This window comes from Neodiprion lecontei, chromosome 1 (assembly GCF_021901455.1).
Source record: "Neodiprion lecontei isolate iyNeoLeco1 chromosome 1, iyNeoLeco1.1, whole genome shotgun sequence".
In the NCBI taxonomy this organism is placed as follows: Eukaryota; Metazoa; Arthropoda; class Insecta; order Hymenoptera; family Diprionidae; genus Neodiprion; species Neodiprion lecontei.
In genome coordinates this window covers 8398505-8426112 of record NC_060260.1, presented here as the reverse complement: position 1 = coordinate 8426112, position 27608 = coordinate 8398505, and the positions used below count along the sequence as shown (strand labels likewise).

Here is a 27608-nt window from a genome sequence, read left to right as displayed (position 1 = left end):
GCGTCACCGAATGCAGAGCCGCTTCTCTGCGCTTTTCGCTACGGACATTCATAGGAATTTTTACTCCGGGATAGCCGAAGAAATTTACCAACTTTCGTACGGCTATCGTCAGTTTTCAGAGACGAAAGTGTTTTTATACTTTAAACATTTTTCGGCGAAGGCCGCCGAATTTTCATAAATTTGAATAAAATAAGCCGCTTGAATTGGCATTGATTACGATTTGATTTTCGAACGGAAGTGTTATCCAAAAAATATTACACATTTAGGAGGAAGCGATGATAGTTTCGAAAGAAAATACCAGATTTCCGTGCGATACGATGAAAAGAAAAAAATTTGAACTGGAAGTACAAAAATGATTTTCGGAAAGGGAGAACTATTTAATTATATACTTCTTTGAAAGTGATTTAAAAAATTTGAATCTGAACGTTGTTTCGCGTTATAGTGAAGCCTGACGCAAAGACTATTCATCTGTGAAAAAAATTCACGGGAAGCAAGCGGTTCCAAATTTTTATGACACTGAGCAAAGAAATTCAAACGCGTGGAATTCTTATATCGGACGCAAAAAAGGAATAATGAAAACCCTCAAATTGTGTATTTTCTGTAAGAGAGCTGTAGAAACGAAGGGTCCTTTTTATTTTCCTGAAAGTCTCGAAGTTGGTCATACGATGTATGTGTTTATATGTATACAGGTTGTTTTTGAATTTTCCTGCTCCCAGGAGCTTAAACGCTTTCAAATTGATTAAAAGAAATTCCATCATGCATCAACTTTAAGATAGTCCGCTTTGTGATCGAAGCATCTTATGGAAATAACATGGGAAAAACTTTTTTTACTCTTCGAAATTTTATAACTCGTTGACGAATGTACCGAAAATAATGGAAAATACATATTTTTGTAGAGAATTAAACCCTTTACAGAAAAGCTCCGATGCATCAAATTCTTAAATAAAAGCCTTGATATGTTGATTAACAAGTTTGATTAAACTTTAAACGTTGATTAACATATGAACCAGAATTATTCTAGTGTACGCGAGTACAATATTATATTCGAATATGAGCATTATATATTGAGTTGTTATTTTCATTTTTATTGTCAAATTTCATCAAATCCCGGAAAAAGTTTGCCAGTTGTTTACCCGACCGTTTTTGTTATATCCCTCGACAAATTTTCTTTCCATTATACACGAAGCAAGTTTCGAAGCATCTTATGTAATATCGTTTCGATCCTCGCCGGTTGGTTATTGTTATTATCCTCGTTACGAGTTGTCACTGCGTTGTACATTTTTATCAACTTTATTTTCGCCTTCTTCATTTTTTGTTTAAAAACTTCCTTTCATTCGCGGTTAACGATTTTATCGAACCCTCGACCCGCAAGCGTTCAGCCCTTACGAGTGACACGAGGATAAAAAATGAGAAAGTGCGGAAGAGAGTATCTTTGAGGCTAATTATTCAGGAGTGTACAATATACTTTTTCCAGGGGTGCCGGAACAATTTATTTTGCGTAATAATTCATCATTAGCTAACGAGGCCTGCGACGTAGTTAGCCGGATACTCGTATACGTGTACTACATTAACTTTCACTTTTCAAAAAAATATTTTTAGGTTAATTTATTTTGAGCCAACTCCTCAGGACGTGGAAAAGACAACTTACCTCTACGTATGCGAAGAAAATAAATATAAATTGTTTCTAAGTCTGCGTGTGGAAGTAAATGAAAACATTTTTAAATATGTGTTGTGAAATATTTGTCGAGGAATGGAAATTGGATGGTGATTTAATCGGAACGAATATTTTTCAGGGATCTCGAATTTTCTCGATATATCCTACATGCCTAGAATGATTTTATAGCCAATTTATTTGTCACGGAATTTTTCGGAACAACTTAACGGTTTTTTTTTCTCACCTGCCTAGTATTTTATTTTATTTATTTTTTTTTTCTACCTGTGTTTTCCTCTCAATATCATTATTACAAAATTATCACACTCTCCGAAATAATTTCAGTGTTATTTTCATTGTGTAACCAGTAATGAAGTTTGGATAAATTCAGTTGAATTATAAAACCAACGATGAGCTTTTTTTGGCTAAAACTGGTTCGTTTCGGGTGTTCGTAAGAATATATTTCTAAATGGATTTCGCATTCGCAAAGATTCGACGTTAAAATTGCGAATCATATTTTTGTCGGACAACAAGAAGTGATAAAAATTGAAATACCGTGCTTCAATTCGAAAACGCGGCAAAATTAATGAACGCTGTTTTTCATAAACGACGACGATTCTGATATCTCGGAGTACCTACACTTTGACGTATCTTAATTACAATCTGATGAAAATTTCTACTTTGAAAAACTGGCCGAAAGTTAATGGATCCGTCCATATATAATAATTATTAACCGGTGAAAGGCGTCAAGAGACTTGGAAATTCCATTTCTAATCTTCGTTACAGATTGTACGCAACGCTTTGGGTATATGCAGATATTACAAATGCCTGTCTCCGACATCATAATTAACGGCCCGAGTGTAGAAACCAATTTGCACAAAGTATGAAACAACATTAACGGTGTCACTCGCGTCTCGTGCAAAACGGGCTTACGAAAATTCGACGCGTGCTAATTCCTCGGCTTACTCTTGCTGTCCATAATAATTCATTGCCAATTTCCCTCCCCCGCCCCTCCGTCTTCAATTCCCGCCAGTCCCTTGACAAGCATTGTCGTTTTTATCAAATGTAAAAATGAATTCAAACCCCCCACGCTTCGCTGCCCGCGTACATGTTTCATAGCAGTTGAATTTTTTTTTTTTTTTTTTTTTGCCTTCTGCTTCCGTTCCACCTTTCGTTTTTATTGCTCATATTCCGTCCTCCCCCCTGCCGAATCGTTGGACGAAAATTTCACCGGGCCAATTGTCTCGTGTTATAAGCCCCCTGGTTCTATTCCCTCTCGACATCGATTCAAATATTAAAACTCCCGACTCTACGCAAACCCGCATTAGAATGTGGCGCCGGTTTTCTTACAGAATTGAAGAAAATACTCCCGACAATCACGAAACGTCGGCCTTTACTTATTTAGTTCGGGGTGTAGGTACTTTATACATCGGAGTTTCTGGAATGGCGCGCGGCAGCGCTGAAGAATGAGAGAAAAATTGAAAATTCACATAAGCTTCTCTGCACTAAACTGAAAGATGAATTTATGCAACAAACTTTTCCGACTTATGAACATTTGTGCAAAACAACGATGGGTGCGTGTATCGATTGAACCTACATTCTCGTAAAGAGTGTCGAAATGGATGAATTGTCATTGAAGAATGAATAAAAGAATATCACTGAAATTAATCTCGCGTGTCTAATGGCATAAAATCGTAAGCGCCATCTTACAACCTTTTTCTGTTGAAAAAGGCAAAAGGGCGTATATTTTTTATTGGATCATATCTTGGCTTAAAACATAAAAATATGGTCAGAAACGTTGAAATTGACCAACAGTTTCATTAGTAGCCAAAGGTAGATGCGACCTTCTGCTACTGATTCAACCATAAAAACGTATGTCGATTAATTCCGTAAGGTCGTATCTGGCAAAAATAATTTTCTTCTTTTTTCTCGGACTCGAGTATAAATTCGTCAAGTAAAAGCAAAAGGTCGAATGTCCTGGTAGATTCGATCTTTTACTCATGATGATAGTTGAAAAAAATTATCTACTACGGTAATTGCATAACGGCATGAGAGCCAAAAATTATTATCATCATTCCTCTCATTCCGATAATTAACGATTTCGCTAATCAATGTTGAGAAAATCGACATCCTCAGTGTACAATAACTTTGTTAGTTTAAATTTTTTATGCGTTTCAGTAGTCTTTAAAGCATTTACAAAAAAATAAATAAAACTATCGGCGGTTACGACCTTTTGTTTTTACCTTCGAGAATTTTTTTTAATTAACTCTACATTTTCACAGATATCGGTTTTTCCATGCGTTTCAATGGTTTTTAGAATGATTGCAAAAAAAAAGGGCGGTTACAACCATGTATTTTAATCTTTTTTCTAACGTACACTTATTAATGGAAAAAGGTTGTACCTGCCTAACATACGACCCTTTGCCTTTGTACTTTCAAACGCTCGATTTCAATATTGAATTATATGTTTTGGTCATTTTCAGAGTGAATGGTGAGAAAGTTTTTTTTTCTTTTTTAATTCCAAATTGTGATGGAATAAGCTCATCAATTATTCACAGCTTTAGAGAGGTTACGTTATTTGGCAATTTTTTTTTTTATGCCAAACGTTCGTCGTTTCACCAAATTCAATTGGTTACAGTCCGTTTTGTTCGTAAATCAATTTCCAAGTTCAATCTGATCGATTTCAGTCGCACTCTCGAAATCTTTGTATCAGCATTGTTTCATTGAGACGAGTTCGTAATAAATATCCAATTGTACCTCGAATACTTAGCGTTTCAAACATAATGGACAAGGTTTGCAGCATCGTCAGGCTGTAAAATACATTTAACAGTGAGAAACTGAACAATGTCAAACCCTCGTTTTCCCTTGCGATTTGTTTAATCTCAAAAAGGCAAAATTTATGCTGTGCGGGCTTGAAATTTCTGAATAATTGAAAATCGACTCAGCTCGACGGAATACGATGAATGAGAATTTTCATTCGTGTAAGTAACGCGTTCAAGAGTAACACATATTTGAAAAAAACGAGGGTGAAAAGCACATCGATGTTGTAATCCAACCGACTTTTAAAATTCTTTTTTTCACTTTCATATTTTCCCCCGTCGCTCATTCTCCCCATTTTCTCTTTTCCCTTGACTTTCACTCTCTCTCGCTCTCTCTCTCTCTCTCTCTCTCTCTCTCTCTCTCTCTCTCTCTCTCTCTCTCTCTCCTCTCCCTCTTTTCCTCTCCCAACTTTAGCAGAATGACAGAAAGACGAACGGATCGTAGCGAAGTGATGCGATGTCGGCTCCCCACGCGCGTTTTCCAACTCGGAGGATTAATAACTAAATGGACGAGCGGGTGAATTATTGAATAGCTAAGCGCGGGGGGAAACAACAAATTCAGAATTTACACACACCCGGGAAAGCTTGAGCAAGCAGGGCTTGAACAAAGATAACAGCTTCCTCTCCCGCGGTTGTTCTCTTCCGCAAGTTTCACCCCGCTGCATATGCCGAGTTAACCAATTCTTCTCAATTATTCCCCGTCTTGACTCACATGCCAAAAACTCATCCAAACTTTCGGGAAACAACTCGAGCAGATGGAGCCTCGAACTCGGGTTTCGGGATTTCGACCTTTCGTGTCCTTGGTCAGTCGTTATTGATAAATTCGAATTCGTAGATTTTCAACAAAGGCGCGAGTCTGACATTTGAAACATCGACGTTTTGACTCTTCGATATTTTCGCAAATCAATATTTTACTCTTCGTAATCTTGCCAATTCTCAAAAAAAAAAAAAAAACTCCGGTGTAAATTCATTTATGCATTTTTGCACCGTCAATTTTTATCTCTCCACAAATCATATTTTCATATTTATGGTATTTCTACGTTTTTAACTTCGGTGGTTTGACTTTCGGGATTTCGTCCTATCGACTTTTCGGTCTTTCGTATTTTTGCACACCACCTTCAAATTCAGAATTCTACCCGAACCTTGCGCGTGAAATGACTTTTCACTTCTTCTCGAGATCTAATAACGGGGTGGGGTACAAAACAGCGGAAGACTAAAAGCAGCTAATAGATGGCGTTACGCTTTTGAAGTGACACGAGGGTACATGAGGTACGTGAATGTGGAACACGATTTAATGTAATAACGTCTTAAGAAAGTCGAACTTTCGGGAAAATAGATTTACTGTTTGAATGTTATTAAAAACATGCTGCCCATTCCTTTGTGCTCTTTTTTTTCTTTGATGACACAGACGATTGTCTGATAAAATGAGATAATTTTGATAAAACTGGCACGGTGTTGAAGAATTTCAGAAATTTAGAATTTTCAGTAAATTAGCGATCGGTATTTCGTCCTTTCGGAATTCTGGTCCCTCTACATTTTGCGGATTTAAATTTTTCTCCTTCTGAACTTTGATTTTTACCAAATAACTTTTTTAGTTTTTTGATTGATCGAAGTATTAGCCACTAGCAATTTTTAATTTCGAAACATTAATTTTTTCATATTTTCACATTCCGTGCACTGTTCATTCAGAATGTGCGGACTGTTCTGAAAATACATTTTAGAATAAAAGAGTCTTTGGGTTGAATAAAATCCCGGAAATACAGTTATTCGATCATTCGTATTTATTTATTTATTTTTTTTTTTTAATTTTAAATTCGTAACCCGAACGTTTCTCGGTTTACGCACCGTCGTCTTTTTGACTTTTCGGAATTTCAACCCGCGCCCTAGTAACGACGTTTCACGTCTCGTTCATTCGTATAAATGAGAAAAAAGTTAGGCACCCAAGAGGCAAATAAGAAACTCATTTAACCCCTAATTTTCATACGTATTTCCTCGTCCTTGTCGCCAACTTTTCATTCCCTCAAAAAACTCGACAGAAACGAAATTATTCGAGTTGGGTTATCGCACTCCAAACTCAAATATCTCAGCATCTTCATTCCGCGACAAATTTCTCAATTACTTCGAACAATTTCAGATGCGACGGAATCGACTCGCTCCTGGCCTACGTCCTGATCGACGGAAAGATGGAGAAAATCGACGCGTTCTGCGGCTCGATGACGCCTCGACCATTGATGAGCAACGGGCCGAAGCTCTCGCTGGAATTCAACGGCATCGTCTCCTCCAGACACGTGAGAGGATTCAGAGCGACTTACTCCTTCACCGAGAGTAAGTACTCTGCTCCATTGCTCTTTAAATTTCTGTAAGATCCAGGGCCGTAAATAATAAATAACAATCAAGGGTTTTCCCGCCGTGCGAAAACTGGGCAATACTCGTCTCACAAAGGGTTGTGAATTAGAAAGGGAGGGGAAGGTTAAGCTCGTCGAGAAGTCAAACTCTCCTCCCTCTCCCTTCCCCTCTCTCTCACTGTCTCTCTCTCTCTCTCATCCCGAGAGCCGATACCTTTTGAAAGTGTAAGCACAGCAGCGTAAAGAGGGAATTAGGCAGAAATCCACTCGGAAATTAGCCCTCAACCCCTTCTCCTGGATACGTGCGAAACGGTTTTCCCTGACCTCAATGAATACTCCATAGTAGGTCCCAAAGTGCTCTCACAAGTGTTCCTTGGCGAAGCTAAAGGTCGCACAGGTTTACCCTCGAGGCTGTGAGCCCTCGCCGAATACAAACCGGTTGACGAAATACCCTGGAAACTGCCCTACGGCCTGCCGACAACTTTGGCAAAATGTTATTCGTGCACGGGTACGATTACATCGCTCCCAGCCATCCTTGTTGTTCGACGTATAAATTTTGGTACGCGCGTTGCCGCAATTTTGGTAACACAAACTTATCGCGGATATTTATTCATGGATTATTCAACACCTTGATGTGCAGATCGATTTTTCTGCTCGACGGTATTACGGAGATGTCGTGCTTCGGCAGGTCGGCGATATCTGGATCATTCGAGCTTTTTCTCTTGTTCTATTATCGCTTGTTGAGGTGGATCGTTGGCCGAATATTAGAACATGGTTGTGAGAAAATTGTTTTGAATAATTTATGGAAGATAATATTGTGGCTAGAAACAGCCGTCGTAGAGTGAAATCGGACAGATGTACTAGATTTTTTACCACTTTGAAGCGATGTGAAACGAAACGCTTTTTTTATAATTTCAGTGTTTTCTATCTTTTTTAGGGATCTTCGCAACTTGCGAATTTGATAATTTAATGAACATTTCTACATCTATAATCGCGAGCATAATCGTGTATAATATTATTTTTTCGTTCGACTAACTTTATCACGAACTATAAGCCAAGTCCGCTGTGCAACTACTTCGTTTTTTATCATCGAGAAGAAAATAATTACTCGTTTCAACTTATACTATGCAAATAAGACCAAATAAAAATGTTTACATGAATTTAATACAATATCGATATATATTCTGCAGCTATTGCCCAAAACTTATGGAAAAAAAATGGAAATAATTATAAAGACTATTCTTCTGGGAGAGTTTTACATTGCAAAAGTATTCAAAAAAATTGCACACATCGTTTACTTCCGAGTACGGAAAGGATTCGACCTTCGTTACGGTTTCACTTGAACCAGTGTAGGAAATAGGGAAGGAGGGAAATACGTAGATTCACTGCCGCAAGTTTAGCATTCGGCTTTCTTCACTGAATCCGGAAGGTTGGATGGCTTCGAGTTTTACCGGTTCAAGTTCCTTCTACATATTCCGCCCGTCTACTTATCCATCTATCCGTCTCTTCCCCTGTCGGTGACACCTCCGTCAAAATTTCAATTTCCCTTGAGTATTCCTGAGAGAGCGATATTAATATGCATAGTACGACACAGTGCCAATTTCTGCATTACTGCGATTGAACACGCGTGGAAATCTCAGATGCGAGAACGTTTGTCAATTTATTGGCAAAATCCGCGTGTCAGCGACAGGTGCGTGCTAATGTGGATTGGAAATGAAACGCGCTAATCATTAATCGCCGGTTTAAGCCGCCAGATTCGAGCCGAAATAAGCGAGAGAGGCCTGATAGGTTTTCGGCGTTGAAAATCCGACTTTTCGAAAGCAATTTGAAAATTACGTAATATCTGCAAATGAAAGCTGCTTAAAACTTTTTCACTCCAATTTTCATCGTAGAAGTATTTCACGATTCCTTTCACCTGTCGATTTCTCGTTTCTGTAACCGCCTTGCGGAAGAAAAAAATCTTAAATTTCTTCCCGAAACTTGATGAGAATTAAATACGCTTTTCGCCTTTTTCCTGTTTGCTGATTATGAATCCTGTTTCGTCGATCAATCGCGAAAGAATATTGAAAACTCCGGATGTGTCATTAACCTGTTAACAGCAGGGAAATATCAGTTCAAATCGACCTTTTATTAGACGTGAAATTTATAAAAAAGTCCAATACATTTCTTATTTGGAGTTCCCAACCTGATTTCTGGTCGACATATCGGTCAGCCCTGCAGTTAACATGTTAAAAGATCAAATAAAATGGCTTGGATGTTCCACTGTGTAAAAATCGCACTGATAAAAGTCTGGCAAGCTATTAATTATAAAAGTGAATACCTTTTCAAATCTTCCACGATGAAGAACATTGAAATTATCACAGAAAATCATCTCCTTCGACTCAGAAATATGTTTTTGACATTTTAATAACTGCGGATGAGAAAGGAATGTTTATAATTCCTGAATTTTGGCGAATCGACCGCTTGACTATTCAGAAATAAAAAAATTTCAGCTGAAAACTCAAGATTCGATAAAACGTTCCATGCATTCCCATCTTGGTATAAAACATTTCAAACCCCTTTTCCAAGTTTTGAGAAGGTTGAAACAAAAACTGAAGTATTGGAATCGACATTTTCGAAATATCAAATATATTGTTCAACTTTTTTGAGACCAAATGATTCTATTTACACAAAATTGTTTCAAACCTGAACAGATACCTTAAACTAACTAACGCGATTAGTGAAAAATTTCTGTTCTCCATTCGGAGAGAAGATGAGGCATAGTTATAATTCCTGTCTTCGTGCACAAGTTATACGATTAGATGAAACTTTCACGTGTAATGGTGAGACTTTGTTTTTCACAGCATGATAAAACCGACTACAACTTTCGAAAGTTTAGCTTTCACAACTTTGAAACGCGCTTCAAGTGAGCTCTAGTAGTTCGATGTATTTAACGCTCCTTATGCTTTGGGAAGTGAACTTCAACTCGGCATATTTGTTAATTTATAAGGGCGAACATTTATCAGCACAGAACTGCAATGAACCCGGAATAAAGCTAACGGTGCAGAATTATTATCATTGCTGAATTTTCCTCCTACTCTATTACTGCACCCGACAATAATCGATGTTTACGTTCCGTCGTGACGATAATAAAATAAAAAAATGAGCCTATCCCCCAATTTGAAATTATATTCTCGGGATTATGATGTACAATTAAGACGTGGAAATATTTTTATTCTCTCAACCAAATATTTCACATCGTACTTCGTTAAATTCAGTATCAATTTCCGCCGGTAAATGAAAAACGGGGATGGCATGAAAAGCTGGACTAGGTGAACGATCATCATTATTCATAAGAAGTTTTTTAGTTTGAAAGCAAAGCGCCCACTTCCTTGGATACAAAAAATGCAAATTCACCCACGTTTTAATTATCATGTAAAACATACCTTTACGTGCACAAAACAATTCAAAATTTCGAGCTCCAACCTCGTTACGCTTCATTTGAATCGTATGGTAATGAAAACCGTGTCTATTCTTGCAAATCAATAAACTACTGAAACCTGGCATTGTTCAGTTGAAAATCCGAAGCCCCATTTCACTCTTCCTTTTTTTAGTACAATTAAATAATACTAAATAAAAAACAAGCTCCTTTGCGAATTATTTCCACTGTGTTTAGATTAGCATTTTCATTTTACGTTGAAAGCTGAATTCACGGCGATCGACTTTGACGAACGAATGAATCAAAAACGAACACTCGTGAGATTTGCCTTTTTTACAGCCGAATCTATTCGCTGATTAAAGAGTTTTCGAAATCCTGGGATATCCCGGAACGCCAAAAATCCTTACCATCTATCTATAAAACGACTGCGGCGTTTCGAGTCGCGCCGATATCGCAGGGGATTCACGTCGCCGCTTTGCTCGCGGAGATTGACGCCATAACTAAACTCGAGAAGCCAAGTTTGGCAATAACAGTTTTTGCTTAGATTGTCTAGCAGTCTAAGCTGTCGCTGCGGAAGTACGCCGTTCCTAAACTATGTCACGCTTCAAGTAGCTTCGCCATGCGATAAAGTGGACGACGGATAAGGGGCTGACGATTTTTTCCCTTGTCTTTTTCCCGCACGTGACGAGTTCGGTAATCCGAAAATTTTTCTAAAGCTGTTTGAAACAATTTTCATTAGTGCTGAATTTTATTGCGCGTGAAATCTATACATAATTTAGGGTGCTCTTTAAAAACGTAATTTTTCAATTTCGACCAGCGTGCCCGCCAAATTGGCTCCACGTAATTTAAAAATAATTGTCTCATTTTTTTGAATTCTTATCTCAACTCCAACCCGTGCCCCAAGAGGGTAGATTTCCCCATTCAACTCTTTTAGTGGAACATCAAATCTACCAAACGGATTTAGATCAAATTTGGTATAGGGTTTTTTAAGTCACTGATTACGAATCTGAATACTATATATATATTTTTGTTATGATATTTAGCTTGTGCTCGACTTCTAGCTCATTGAGTTATAATGTGATTCATGAAAGCACAAAAACAAGCCCTCGAAGATTACGTCTTTGCTAATTCACAAAACGCGTGGGCTAATGCATAAAAATGCCTTCTGCGTGAAAAATCCGTCGATGAGACGAACAACGAATAATTTACGGCTAATGATGTGATCGTTATGCCAATTCTGCAGAGGGCATCGTGACGCTTCTTTTCAAATCATATCGGATTTATACGCTCCTACTTTACTGTTTCAATATCAAAAGTATTGAAGCAGCTTAGCGGGACAAAAATCGACACTACTTATAAATTTTATTACGAGATAGTCGTAGATTGAGTATTTATCGATTTATTATATTTGTAAGCTATGAAGATCTATTCACAAATACAAGAATATAGCTAATTACAAAAAAGGTTCGGATGTCTATACTTCATTTGATATCGCTTTGAAATTGAGCAAAAACGTAACAGCATTGTCAGATTTCGCCCCACGATGTCTCGTTTTGTTTATAAGTTTATTTTCTACGAATTCAGTGAAATGTATCTTTTTTATCATGTTGGCATGGTAAAATATTCAATTTTACAAATGGCTACATCGAATCGTCTTTTAAACTATGAAATGAGTCATTGAATTTGAATATCGAAAAGTATCGATTTTCAGCGAACCGGCCTCCTTAATTTGCAGTTTTTCACACACACACACAATTTGCAAAATCTCGCAGGCAATGCCCCACAGCGATGGCCGCTAAGTTAAAAATAATCGATGCATCGAATAATCGAGTAGACAAAAACCATCGAACATGACTCGATTAATTCGGTAAAAATTAATCGATTAGTCGATTAATTTGTACTTTTTTTTTTCATTAACGGTGCATTTGCAGCCAAAATTTCGTAAATTTCAATACGTAGTCTTTCTGGCGGCAAAATTTGGTAATAATTTATAGTTTCCTAAAAAATATTTTTCAAGCTCAGGTGAAAATATTCATTTATCATTCGTGAATTATAACAAATAGGTACTTACTAAGTGAGACTAATAAGTGATAATAATTGGATACCTTAATCACATAAATTGATATTGTTTTGCGTCATTGATGGGATTAAAAAACAGAAACCCATCGTGAGGAAAAATATTCGAGTCTGTCGATTTATCGAGTTTCAAAAATAATCGATTATACACGATCAATCGGGGAAAAATAATCAATTTAGTGGAAAATCAGGCATTAATTCCTAAGTCGTGTCTCAGGCGTCTATTATACGCATACTCGCTGACCTGATTGCGAGTGTAACGTTATACATGGGTCCTTGATATACGACGTACTCATATACATGTATACTCGAAGGTTATTGAACGGGCAGGTATTATAAAAGTTCTTTGAAAACTTTATCAATTTTAAGAAATTGCCGGTTATACGATAGAACCCGGGACCGAGGCTGCAAGCGGTTGGTTGGATACTCGTTCATTGACTTTTGCCCTACTTCCGGTTTTAAGTGGCCAAGTGTGCAATAATATCCCCTGACAAGTTGTTAAGCTCCGTGTATGAAGTGTGCAAGCCTTCGTATCTTGCTTTTGAAATCTCGCAAGGTTTGCGTAGAGTAGATGTTGGACGAAGGTCAATCCGCCATTTTGAAGAAACAAAGTATTCAATTATTTAGAAAATTTCCCCACGATTATTAAAGGATCAAATTTTAGAATTTTTTTAAATAAATTTTAATAAAAAAATGGTCGAGCGTCATTTTCAGTGAAAATTCTGACCATGTCTGATGAATTGATAAGCCACTTGTGAAAGTTATTTATTAATTCATCATTTTGGCATGATGGATGATTCAGAAACCCTTCGGTAAGTAAAAAACACCCATCACATCTCCGGAAGTTATTGGTTAGGCGAATTTAACCACGAAGAAATATCGAGAGAGGCACAGAAGTTGGTATATTTCTTTACAAACTTGGGATATACAGAGAAAGAGAGTCTTGTGAACGATCCAGCAAGCACTGCATACAACTTCGATACCTCGTTTAGTTTTATTTCGATTGTTTCGGGCAAGCTGTGTCGAATTTTGTGTTTTTAGGAACGATATTGCATTATACACGTGAACGGTAACAAAACAAAAGTTTTCCAATATATCTTTCTCCTAGAAAGTAGAAGCAAATACACCTATATATATAAGTATACGAAAATACTGCAAGTTCGTATTTTAACTTGTGTCAACATATGGAAGTCAAACGGTCTTTCTGACTTTCTCTTTTATTTTTCTCTCTCCCTCTCGCTCTGCCCATCTATACGTACATATATTTCTATCTATTACAAAGCTTCGTTGGTTTTAACAATCTGTCTCACAATCCATGTCTGTCGGTGTAAAGACGAATTTACTGTTTCTTCATTGTTCTCAACATCGTTTTGTTAAGCACATGACAAACTATGGTACGTATAATCAAGTTAAAGAGACTGTATATCGTGAGAATGAAAATAAAAATCTTCAAGGCAATTAATTGAATTCGAATCCGAATTTTTTCGCCACTATGTTACTCAAACAATATTGAATCCCTGTGTAACCGATAAGCAACGGTACGAGAAAAATGTTAAATACTGTAGAGTATAAATAATAAACATGAAAATAATGAAGAGATCGAATATCTTAAAAGTCATTGAAATGCATTAATCACTTTGAAATGAGCCGAAAATAAACCCTGTAAAATTTCACTGATTTTTCGAAAAAGTTTCAATTACTTTGCCAGGCTATCCTCGTTTATCTCGACACTGTATTTTTTCCACATCTCCGCTGAATTTATCGCCTCGCGTTGACAGGTTTATAACATAAAATAGTTGATGCTCGGTATTTATGAAGCAATCTAGATAAAATCTCTTGGTGATTAATTGTGATTATAAATTCATTTGGCTGAGAAGATAAATCGACTATAATCCTCAAAACTGGTGTCCGCCTATTAAAGCTCGAAGGTTACTTAATTCACCTTTTCACTCTTGAGCGTTTTTCGTTTAAACGATGAACCGGACTTTGGTGGCTACATTTTTTCAAAAATATTCCGGCAGCAAATTTTCTCTAAAGTTTCTTCACATTCATCGATTTATCGTTCGAAGAGAAATGTCTTTAACAAATATTTCGTTCTTTATATTAAGCAGGTGGGTTTGAACTCTGGTTGGAAGTTTTGATCGATCGTCGATTTACGGGACGTGCCTTTTTGCCGAAACATGCGGAACGTATCGCGGTATACCATCCCTCGCAATGACGTCATAGATCCTATAAGCTCCCCTCGAAGTGTTAACTATTCCTCCAAACATATTGGCGGATTTGCGCACGGCCTCTTCGCGTGTAAATTGCGGCTTATCAAGACTCACGGCTTTCATAGTTTTCCCCGGAATCGAGGTCGAGGGCTTAAATCACCCACTTCCTGTAATGATTTGCGAAAAAAAGATTCCTTGGAAATATTGACCGAGCCAAAGAGAAGAAATACAGGGGCCGCAAGAAAGTTTTTTTTTATTTTACCGACAATCGATCAGTGTAGCTAACCTCCTAAATTATGCAATAATTCTTACTCAAGGGAGAACAACGCGATGAAGTTTTGTAAGAAGAAGGAACGAAAAAAAATTATAAAAGTTGAAACTGATTACGCATTCGTAATGAAAACTGGAAAGAAAAAGCTGCAGCTTGGCTTTTATCCTGATCGAATAAACTTTCCGAATCACACGAGAAGACAATATGACTGAACAAAAATGGAAAAAAAAAAAATACCGAATTGATTATCTCTCGATAGTTGGAAATAAACGTTGATCCGTGAAGTAATCAAACTGTAAGTGCTTTTCGTTGAATTATCTAACAATTCCTTCAGCTCGTGAACTGCAATTCAATGCGCAGGTACGTGTTATATACCTATGTATATAAATTTCACTCGTTAAAAGAATAAAGTTGTAAACTATGAGGAAGTGGAGATAAAAAAGAGTACGTACGGTTGAAACAATAAAAGATCGAAAGAGAAAACCTATCAAATAAATGCAGTTTCCGAACTGGCGCACTTTCTACGCGTTTAACACACGTGAATAACGGGCTGCTGCATTCTCCATCGATTGTAATAAAATAACGCACTCGAGACGGCGATAAGGAACCTAAATTGTACCGAGAAAAATTTTGTAACAGTTTAAATAGCGCGCCTACTACGTAAATAAAAATAAGAAAAGTAGGCGAAAGCGAGAAGTGTTCGTGGACGAATGAGTTTCATCGGTTCTCACTCTGCGAGAAGTCTCCGAAGGAACAACATCTAATCAATACCTCGTAGTCAACATTTTCAACCTATTCGCACATTTAAAGGTATCTAATTTCACAATCTACATTTTCTTTTTTTTTTTCCTATTGAAGAAAATCTGGTCACATGTTTTTTTTTTTAATGTAAATGAACACGTTACAATCTTAACAAGTTTGTAATAATTAAAAGTGAAAAGCCATTTACGAAAATGAAGTCTGTATGATGAAAACGTGGCTCAACAGCTTGACAAAATCCGTGATTGAAATATCTACTGCCTTTTTTACCAAAAAACTACAGAACCCGCTTTGACAACAATAAAGTAAAAGCTGATTAAAAATGGAAAACTGTTATCGTTTGAATAAAAGGTTAGTCACAAAAAATGATCGAATTAAATTTGACAATGAACATTTATATATAGAAAAGGCGTATTTAATCTTGCGAATGAAAGAACAGACGGATGAATGATTAAAATTGATTAATATTTACAATTTTATTTATACAAATTTATGCACCTATGATTTATTTATTTATTAAATGAAAACAAAATATATACATCATACAGTTCACCTAAAAAAAAGAGAAATTCACTCGGAATGAATAATAAAACGACATTGACCAATTTTAAATCTATAAATAGGTACATGTCTAAACAATTTTCTTTATAGCTTGAACCTTGTATCCTTAATAATAAATCTTCTTTCTTTTTGTGTTAAATGAATACTTCTTATGATGGACAACAATTGCTACAATTTCTATAAGTCACTTCCATAAAAAAAGTTTCTAACTACGTTCATTCTTACCACAAATGAAAATTACAGTTTTAAGTATAAAATGAAAGTAAGTTTTGCAGCAGCTGTAACCGTGAAAAAATATGGCGTGTTTTCTGATCACTACTCGTACGATAGTTTCTAGTAACTATAACGAATAAATTAATTCTCAGTTTGGCAGTTTCATGCGGAGGGCGGCGTAGAAAAATGTCTATAAATCTCTGATTGACACGAATAATTGAAAATATTGAAAGGACGATACTTTTGTGGCTGGGTGCCTTATGAATCTTCGCTCGCCTCCATAAATCCGATATCGAAATGTCGAGGCGGCGTCCAACTGTGCTGGATAGCTGATGCCTCTGTGTCCTATGACCTGTCCGCAATAAATGAGCGAACGAAACGCACCCAGGGGATGAACAAAGTCTTCGAGGGTAAGAACGTGGGTCGCTGCGTGAGAAAAGATGAGAAATTGCCATCCGAGCCGATTCGGAAAAAATACTTTCGTTACAATATTTAAAAATGGCAATTTTTTGGGGAAAAAATTTATGCTGAATTCAAAATAATATTACGTCGACGCATATGTGACAAAACTTTTTAACGATGTGATCAATTTAAGACGAAGTTCTTTTGTTTTCTCGTTTTTATAAAATTTGTAGGATTTCTGACACCAAAATTTTGAGTATCAACAAGAGTGAAAAAGTGCTTTTGTCACGTGTGAAAAAATTTGAGTAAATTTTCATCCTGCCGGAAAAATTATCATATCTACTTAGATCCGAATTTTCTTTTTATTTAATCTGATCCAATTATACGTAACTTATAGATCCATTCGGATCGGATATTGGACTTAATACTTCTGCCGTCAGTCTCTACTTTTTATCTGTAAAAAATTCCCAGACTTTCCAATTTCAGTTTTCCCAATAAGAGACGAAATTCCTAAATCCGAATTTTCGATACTTGGTTTCTGAAGTATGTGCCTTTCGGGCGGTGCATCCGCTCTAAAAAACGAAGAGAATCACTCGGCGGGAAGAAATCAGTTCGAGAAGGAAAATTCTGGGAGGGTTGGAAACTTTTTTCCGCCATGAGAAGCCGTTTCGTGCCATTCGAACAAATTGTCAAAGAGATAAAATAAATTCTACACTTTATCGCGCGAAGGGTACTTTGCAGCTCGGACGGCGGTTCTCACGCTAAAAACTTTTTGCTCGTCTATATGTTATACAGATAGCCTGTATAGCCCTGTATAAGCATGTACATGATGTCTGGCTACTCCTCGTTCACGAGATCGCAACCTTTTTGCCTGCCTTTTTTCGGTCTATGTCTTTTTTTGCTCGTCGCGTATCTGCGGTTTGTATCTTTTTGAAAAATATCACGTTGCCTTGCGTGTTTGTAGGCAAGACAATTTGAAAAGTTCCGAAAACGCCCAAGTCCGAATTATTTGGTAGCGAAACTCGAAGTAAAGGTTTCAAATTTTTAAGAAACAACAAAGTTTAACTTTCGAAACCTTGAGCATCGGCTCTCGGGCCATTCGGAACTTTGATGTTTCGTGAAAGTTTGATTACTTTACTTCAAGTTTCACCACACAAAAATTCGGAATTTTTCACCTTTCGGAAATTTTCAAATTCGGAATTCCAAATCCGCTCCGTTCAATCAAACGTTGGGACAGAAGCGTGACTGTGGTAAAATTATTTATCAACAATTACACATGCGATAGAAGGTTCGCAGGGGATGCAGGTAACGGGAATGACGGCGGCGGGGGGGGGGGGGGGGAAGTTAATTAGAATTCAAAATCACGCTGACGTAGTGCAAAATTGAACCTGATTATAACGCGACACTGTATGCACATACATTGTCGATGAATTTACAGCTTAACGCAAATACCCTAATAATGCCAACCTAATTAGAATGTATTAATATTAATCACGGATTCTCGGATAATCGATTCCACAATCTGCCCAGCTATATAAACCGGCTTTGTGTGTCCCGGCTCGTTGTCGGTCGCATCACGGCGCTTCGATGCAAAGTTTCCCTCAATTCGCCAGCAAACTAAACACCTGAAATACGAGTGACGGAAAAATCTACACGCCATGCAGTTTTTGTCCGCATTTTTATTCAAAATTTATACTCCATCTTCATCCGAAGTTAATTTTGGCGAGAATCCTAAGATCTCAACCGAAACCTTAACTCCCTACGAGGTTCGATTTCGCTTGCGAACCAAGGCGACGAAGTTTGTCGAAAGAGTAAAGTTTCACGTATACGATCGAGATCTAATGTGCGAAGGCAGTGATGAAACACGAAACAAAGCACACAAAGCGAGACCCAAAGAGGATCGATCTCTTTCTTTCTCCCCCCCCCCCCTCCCCCTCTATTTCTCTCTTTCTCTCTTTCTCCCTCTCTCGTTCCCGGAAAAAATAGAGAGCGAGAGGGATGGCGTGAGGAAATCATAGAAATAGAGTGAGGATCAGTTCTGATATCGCATGTGGCTGAGGCAACTTTGCTCGGCACTTATGAAACGCGGTGTCTGAAGATTGATCGATTTCTAGTACGGGGCTAATGGAACTTGAAGAAGACAAAACCAAGAGACAGTGTCGCTCTCTTGAAAGATCAGATTCTGTTTCAATTTTTGTCAATATAAGAAATCGGCGACTCTTCGTCGCCGGTTGTAGTTTCCTCGTTCGATGTGTTCGTCATTTTGAATGAAACCGGTGAAGTTTGAGTTGTCCGTGAGGGTTTCGGGGGAAGTGGACACATCGGCAAATCGATGGGTGGAACGAGAATGAACGGAAATGGACAAAAGCAGCCAGCTCCTTTTTCCACGTGGCTGCGAGTGTGCTTTGGAAGTTTGTTTTATGAAAACAAATCAAATTCTATTCCTCCATTATCTACCTAGATTCTAGAGAAAAAGGAGGAGGTTCGTTACATACAATTCGACACTTTTTATCAATTTTACTACGAGATAGCGACGCATTGGTATTTATCAAATTTCATGATCGTGAATCAGGAAGACCTCTTCAAACATATACAAAAATAGAAAATACTACAACGTAAATAGAATATCGATGCCTGATTTCAAATCGGTTAAAAATGGTCGAGAATCTAATAGACTCGTTTGATTTTACTCTACAATCATTTATTTTATTCGGAATACTATTTTCTACAAAGTCTATTAACATCGTCATATTAACATCGTTAAATATTTAACTATACTAGTTTGCACCGATATTGATTATGATTAAGAAGTAATTTTTCAGTAAATAATCTTTCGAATAAAATGTGCTATCTCAGAGTGTCGAAAAAATTTAAATCTATTATATTATTAATCGTTTCGAAGTGCGTCCCGTGATAGAAACAGAAAAGATATATTCTTCGTACGATCAAACATCTTTTTAAAATTGTCTTCTATCTCACTTTCACAAATCTGTTTTCCTTATCCATCACTTCCAATTCGAAATAACTTCATTGCTATGTGTATTTTTTGAAAATGAATTCTTCTGAATGATACAGTGCACAAAACGATGGGTATTATTACTAAGAGACGAAGTATTTCAAAGACTTCTACACGTAGTCTCCTACTTGTACGAACAGAATCTCGAGGGTTACGGTGCAGGTCGATTCTATAGAAACCGAGACGACATCTTGAAGAAGCCATTACTCAAAACATATTTTAATGGAATGACGTCTTTCTCCCCTTTGTTGAACGAAAGTACAAACTGCGAAGCAGCAAACGTTGCTCGTGAAGTCAAATACATAACGACGGGAATCTTGGCATCGAATTGACGTGGATTATAAGAATAAAGCGGTTTGTTATTATGATTTTTCATTGTTGTATCCATGAAGAATAATTACATCGCGGTTAAATTTATACTTTTCTCATCTGTCAGAGTGATTAAATCGATGCTCGCGTCCCTTACGTTGATTATTATTTAACGATTGAGAAAATATCAAGTATCTAATCCAGAAAAGAAGAGACTGAAAAAAACTAACAATACAATCAATCTTAAAAAATAGGTTCGATAAATCAAATTTTAATTGATTGAAATGAATCTTACACCGTTAGCGCAGAAATAAATAATTCTCTCCTCGAAAGGAAAAAAAAATTTCCTGTGCCAATAATATTCGATGGATCGCATTCTTTTTAAAGTTTTTTTTTATCTTCTGGAAGAGGAAATGCTAACATTTAATGGACTTTCTACGAAATTGCCTGAAATTAAGTTTAAACAAAGTTTAATGTGTGTATATATATATATATATATATATATATACATATTGTAATAAGGTGCAACTTTATTAAATTTGACCTATAATTATTTTGCATACGACGCTTTGTCGCTTAGTTGAGGAGCTGTGAATTTATTAATGAATTCATTACGAACCGAAACGAGCCACCCTTCATTAAAACTTGCCGGTTAGTTTCGACACGACGAAGGAAAAGGAAAAAAAAGTATTTTTCCGATAATGTTATCATTGAAAAAAAAAGAATACATTCAATTGCAGGCTGTTGGAAATTCCCTTCAGTATAATGAAAAACAAGTTGTTTAAAATAAAACATTCATTACCCTACTGTTTCGACAATTTTATCGCGAATGAGTTAAAAATGGACGCTGTCATAAAGGGAATCTTCTTCTTTTCCTGTTCACAGATTTCGGCATCACGACGGGTCGCCAGCTGCCGGAATATCCCTGCGCGTTCGTCTTCAACAGTAACGAGACTCGAAACGGAACATTCGCCTCGCCAAACTACCCCGGCTACTATCCGAGAGACACGGAGTGCCATTACTTCTTTAACGGGCAACCGAAGGAGCGAGTTCACCTCCATTTTCACTACTTTGACGTCGAAGGAGTGCTGCCGTAAGTCGAGGAAAAAATGTTGGGATAAATAATGAGAAATCTGCTGTTTAAAATGTATATATTTGATCGCGGGGCTTGCTGTTTGCAAAACATCTCGATGTGTAAGAAATACATTGATGCTACTAATTGATATAAATATCAGCTTCGCTACCGGAGCGATTTATGCCAATTGTCTACTGTTACGAGTCTCAAGAAACGTTGAATTCTAATTAGATACAGCTGACATTGAACGCTTTACAGACGATGCTGATATTATTATTGAAGATTGGAGTCAATATGTACACTGATTTCTCGCAGTAACAGATTTTTTTGCAAACCAATGGTTTTTGCAAACCCGCTACGAGACTCATACCGAAGCTGTAATGAAAACGTGTGTATCTTAAACAACAAACTTTAGCAGCCCTTGCACGAGGGCTTGGAGAATTTCGTGCTTTGAAGGAGATTTCTATTCATTAATTTGCCACCAATCTGGAAGGCGGCCACGACGAAGTTTAAAAAATTTGAAAATAAAAAGGACCCTAGTTGAATACGAGCCCCGTTCAACTTTCGGCTGATTATTATAGCGACAAGTGAAAATTGAATTTAACACCCGGCAAAATCGAGTTACACGCCTTCGGTGATGTTCGTAATTGTAACGGGGGGTTGCGGGTGGGGGTGTTATGGTTTAATTAATCAAATTCATCAAGCACCTCCTCCTCCTCCCCCATCCATGCACCCTTTGCTAGAAACGCTACATATCGCGCTGTGTGTATATACGTACATATATATATATACATATATATGTATATGTATATATCTCCTTTCGCCTGCAAGGATTCCTCTCCAATCTTTGGATACACGGTATATCACGTATTCCGAGACTGGCTGATACCTAGCAAGTTTCAAAGTTACCTACCTGGGAGATTGCAAATTGAGTAATTGATATCAAGGCCCTGTCTTGGCCGTCTCTGCCTTCCGCGCTCTATAAATCTGGGATTCGTACCAACTACCGTGTAACGAGCGTTTTCGTGGGAATTAAACGGACCCGTTCAATCCCCTCGAGAGATCTCGAAATATATCTTCGCGCCGCGGCCGTTTCAAAGGCGCGGAGACGGCGGTCCTTGCAAAACTATTGGCCTCTGCGCAGGCTGTCTTTACCCGTGCTGGTACCTGTAACTTTATTGACAAAAACAAGCCGGAAACATTGTTTTTTCGCAATAATTTTCATCGCCGTGAAAAGGGGAGAGTCGGTTATTCTGTCCAATAAACTTGAGCGATTATCTCGAAAACGGCCGAGTGAAAAATTTGAGACTGATAAAACTTGACAGCCAAACGAAAGCGTTTTAATAGAGATGTTCGAAAAAAAAAAAAAAAAATTGTGTATAACAAAAAATTTATACATTTGAAAAAGAATAAATATATAAACTGTGAAAAACGTAATCGTTTATTTGGAAAAAGTAATGAGCAGGGAAAAGTATATGTTTGCTGGTAAGACATTGAAAATGGATTTATTTCTAGTATAACCGGAGGTTCAAATTAAATGGGACATGGAATTTTTTCATGCCCATTATTTGATTGTAAAATCATGTAAGTTTCAAATTTTTTCATCGAAACGTTTCCGAGATCATCGCGGAGTTTGTCGGACAGATCGACAAACCGACATTCAGACCGACATTTTTCTAAAAACCTGTTTTTCGTATTCTAGAGATTCGAAAACGTGAAGATTCGCTGAAATTAAAAAAAAAAAAAAAGTGATTTTCAAAGGTTACGAAAATCAAAAATTAATTTTATACGATGAAAAAGCGCCGCAGCGATCTCGGATAAAAACTGTTGAGCACGTTCCGTGCATCTACATAGCTATTCAAACCTTATCCTTCTTTTGAATCCCTCGTTTCAAAAGTTAACTTCAATATTGTCAGAGTCAAGGCTGGTTGAATTTGAGCCAAGGGTGTTGAAAACAAGTAAAAAGAACTTGTACCTTCTCAAAGCCACCTCTCTTTGTGGTTCGCTCATTTACTCTTGTTCTGAAACTTTCGGAGTTTCGTTTTATAAACAAACGGAACAAACAAAGCTGCCTATTCTTTTATATAGAGTTACATTGCTAAAGCTACACTCTGAAGATGTTCATACGAGAGTACGTCAGGGTTAAAAATTTAAAAACATCTACATCACGTTCGAGTTTACCTATCGGTTATTCGGACAAGGCTGTGATGCTTCAAATAATTGTTTTTTCGATTCACACCGTGAAAATTAGATAAAACCGTGCGAATTTATACGAAGTTTATACTTAAGTATAACCAACTGAAAGTCAAGCAGCTACCAGAGTCATTTGAAGTCTTTCGAATTCTTCAAGTTCCGCAGTTTTGTTTTTGCAGTTTTGCTTTTGCATTCACTAAATGACAGAGTGAGCCGTCCGTTCCTTTAATTTTTTCCCTTCTTTTTCTCCTTCGCTTTGCTTCTTGTACCTATAATACTTTACTTTTCCTCTTTCCTTTTTCAACAAACTTTTCGGATGGATTATCTTTCTTGCCGTTATATCTTGCTTACTTTTATCCTCTCATAACAACACCGCCATGCCTTCCTGATGTATCAATTTCTTCGAGTGAAACATCCAATTCCTTCTCACAATTGATACGTATAAACTGAAGTAGCTTCGTACAACTCCATATAAGCGCACATATGTACATGCATTGGTACATATGTACTATGACGTGTAGTTTTTTTTTCCTTATACGTACATCCTTGCAAGCTTATACACAATTTACTTTACCAGGGTCAGTTTACGTCAGGATTCGCAACCAAAACTTGCCGCGAAATGAGGTGAAATTTTCCACATTTCCAAATACGTCACTGCGAGGGTATATTTTTGGCAAAACGTGTTTTTTTCCCTTCTTCTCTCCCGTCCAGACGTCTGTAATAATTATTTTTTTCACCTATCCAGCATGGCTTCGAAGCGCAAAAAAATATCTTGTTGAATCGCGAATAAGGTAATCTTACTTTCCGATCAGTTTTCCAATAAATGTATACATATATGTACATTGTATGTAGTATATTTATACGAGTAAGGCGTACACGCATGTGAGGCAAAAATCGATCGAGCATCGTCGAGGAACGTAAATATATTAATAAAACATTGAGTAGGTATGAAAGAAAGAATGAACTGGTAAGAGGATGGGAAAGTTATGTGATGATTCTAGTCGAGGACAGGATGGCGAAGTAATAAGTCGCAGGTTGTATAGAAAAATATACGCCTTTATATACGTACGCACAAGGCCTCGGAGTGGAGCTATAAATGAAATTAGATTACTCATGGAACTGCCAAGTGGGAGCCACGATATCAATTTATGGCATACCTAGCCATAAGCGAGAGACGTGATCATCTCTAGATTTTTTTCGTGAAAAATCGAGGGAAAGATTTCATCGTACGCGATGACAGACGCGGCAATATTCACCATTTATTATTCGTAACTTACGATGTATAGCGCTTCGTTGACCTGGCAAAGAATAAATATTTTCACTACATCGGTGGCGAGTTTTTATTAATACTATTTTTCCGATTCTTCCGCATCGAGAATCGATGATTTATTACAAATTACTCGGTATTTTTCTGCAACGTCTTCATACTGTCCGTCAGCTAGAAGTATGACTTTTTTCGACGAAAGAATAGAAAAAAATTGATGAAATTCCAAGTTATGACGTAACTTCAGCATTGAATCTGTGAAAAATATACGTGCCGCACACGTTGCCTTACGAATGTAATTATCTACTTGTTCGTTTACTAAAGTAATGCAAATAAAAAAAAAAATGACGTATTATTTATATTCCTCTCAGATCATTATTTATTTATTTGGAATCAACTTTATTCAATCATAATTCATGTAACAATTCGTATTTCATTGTCATCTCGATAATTATCTTCCGTCAACGATTATTCGAACTTAAAAATGATAAATATATAGGTGTATCTAGAGGAGAATTCTTATCTTTGGTTCGTTTCTACTAATATTGAACGTAAAAATAATGATTGTAAAAAAAAATTGTACCATCGAAATTTCGTAAATTGCTAAGGCCAAGTCTGACAGCTGCAGACTCTCTCGTAGAAAATTTAATGACCGACTGACCAGCTGGCCGTAATCCTTGCTCAGCCAAGCCTGTCCTCCTCTAACATGCGTGCGCGTGTGTGAACAAATTTGTATTTACCCTTACACATGACTTCGGTTAAAACGTTTGTTCAATTAGAACAGTTCGTGATGGGAATGTAAAAGGTTCTTTACACGTCGAGGTGATTTGCAAAGTACAACTGGAGTTTCTCACGGAGTGAGGGGGCGAAAAAAAGAAAAAGAAAAAAACCCCACCCAAAAAAAAAAAAAAAGAAAATGACTCGAAACGGCAGGTAGAGAGCTTTTCCCTAATTTAGCTCGAATTCATATTTGAAGAGCGAGATTGCTCGTAATCCTTTCAGAAACCCTTTTGCCCAAAGGGTAGCTCACGCCTCGCTCCGGCAATATTTCACCGTGCGTCTTCGTGACGGTGTGCAATTTACGCGAAAAAAGGCTACGTAGCCCGCGGAGAGCGAACCCTGCACCCCGTCTTTTGTTACCCTCTGTATTTATTTTCTCCCCATTCCCATCCCCCTATCTACTTTTCTCCTTATTCCTGGACACCTATTCTACACCCAAACGGCAGACGACGCGATAACGATTGCAATCGATCTTTCAGATGCGGAGCTGCCTCGGCGAGTGACTTCGTCGAGTTCTCAAATTACATGGCACGCGATAGAAAGTATTCCCGGCATTGCGGCCAACTTAAGGAATTCGACGTCGACAGTGACGGGAAATTCTTCAGGGTCACTTTCAAGAGCAACGAGAGATTGGACGGGACCGGCTTCAATGCCAGCTACGTATTTTACGACGAGGAGGACAATTTCACCGTAAAACCGACCCAGGGTCACGCCTCCACGTGTAAAGGTAATTTCAATCTCGCTAATTCAAAATTTTATAACATTCAAGAAAACGGAGATCAGAAACTGTTAGGCTGGGAAAAGTGGTTAACGATATGTTGTAACGGTTGTTGTCTTTGACAAGAAATGTTCCAAAGAAGACTTGTTGTTTAGGCTAAAAAATTCAAACTAGAAACAAAATTTTTGATATCTGCCGCATTTTTCACCAACAAACTATACGGAACCTGTTTTGACAATAATAAGGAAAAGTAACAGCTCGGTATAAATAAAAAAAAAAAAAAAATTATCCTTTAAGAAAAAGACTAGACATGTAAAGATATCGGATTAAATTTGAAAATGAACATTTATACACATAGATAGAAACGGCGTATTTTAATCTTGCGAATGAAGGACTGAAAATAATTAATATTCACAATTTTATCTGTACAAGTTTATACACCTCTGACTTATTCATTTATTGAAAAAAAAGAAAATCTATACAGCTTATCTAGAAGAGAAAAAAATTCATTCAAAATTGATAGTAAAACAAAATTGACTGATTTTACATCTATAAATTGATGTGACGGATTTTGTAAAGCCGTTTAGCTACGTCTTCGTTATATAGATTTCATTTTCGCAAACGGCTTTTTACTCTTAATTATGTAAAAACGGTTACTACGGTATTCAATATGCATGGACATTTGTTATTGTACCGAATGTCAAATTTCTAACAATATTATACCTATCATATACCGATTTGAGAAGATGGAAGATTGAGAATCTTGTATAACTCCATAATTTTCGAGACAATATTTCTACCCCTCTTACGATAACAAAACCCTAGAAAGGTCGGATACGTTGAAAGAAATGTAGCCTTGAAAGAAATAATTTTACACGCGATCAACATTTTCTCGTCTCCGATCAATCTGAATTTGAAATTCTTCAGTGCAGATTAAGCCGTACCTCAACATTCCACAGACAAATTCCGTACTTCATTGTTACACGTTATCAAATTTCTGATCAATTATTAAAAGTAAATCGTACTCATCGAGTTCTTCGAACAACCGCAAATTACACAAATCTTATATAAATATTATCCCGAGAATCGTAGTGATTTTAACTTTAATTTCATGCGAAATCTCTTCCCGAGATTCAAAAAATCTCAAATTCACTCGATTCTTACTTCTCTCTACAATTTTTACTCAACGAATTTCCGAATATTTAATACTCAAATCATGTTCAATCGTCCTTTTTCAACTCTCCCGAAACCCACTTTTCAACCTTAAATCTATCGAGAAACAAGTCTGTATTTTGCTGAAAAACGATCGTCAGTTAATTCCTCGATAGCGATCGTCAGTCGTTGATTGCGATCAATCAAGTTTGAGAAATTCATTACAGTTTCCGAATGCATGAGCAATTTTTCCATTGAAATCACGAATCTTTAACATCGCGGTCGCTCTAAAAAATTGGTCCTCCGAGTAAACAGCAGCTAATTACAAGAACAAAACGTATTCCATTTCAAGTATCGTTATGAAAACTAGCTA

At 37.1% G+C, this 27608-nt stretch overlaps 1 protein-coding gene across 1 annotated transcript in view; it reads left to right on the top strand.

The window, feature by feature from the left end:
- Positions 1-27608, top strand: part of LOC107226474 (suppressor of lurcher protein 1) — a 366303-nt gene that overhangs the window by 329548 nt on the left and 9147 nt on the right. Inside the window, exons 10-12 of the mRNA XM_046733833.1 lie at positions 6605-6795; positions 20939-21146; positions 25845-26092. Coding sequence (XP_046589789.1) covers positions 6605-6795; positions 20939-21146; positions 25845-26092 — 647 coding nt within the window. The remainder of the gene's footprint in view (positions 1-6604; positions 6796-20938; positions 21147-25844; positions 26093-27608) is intronic.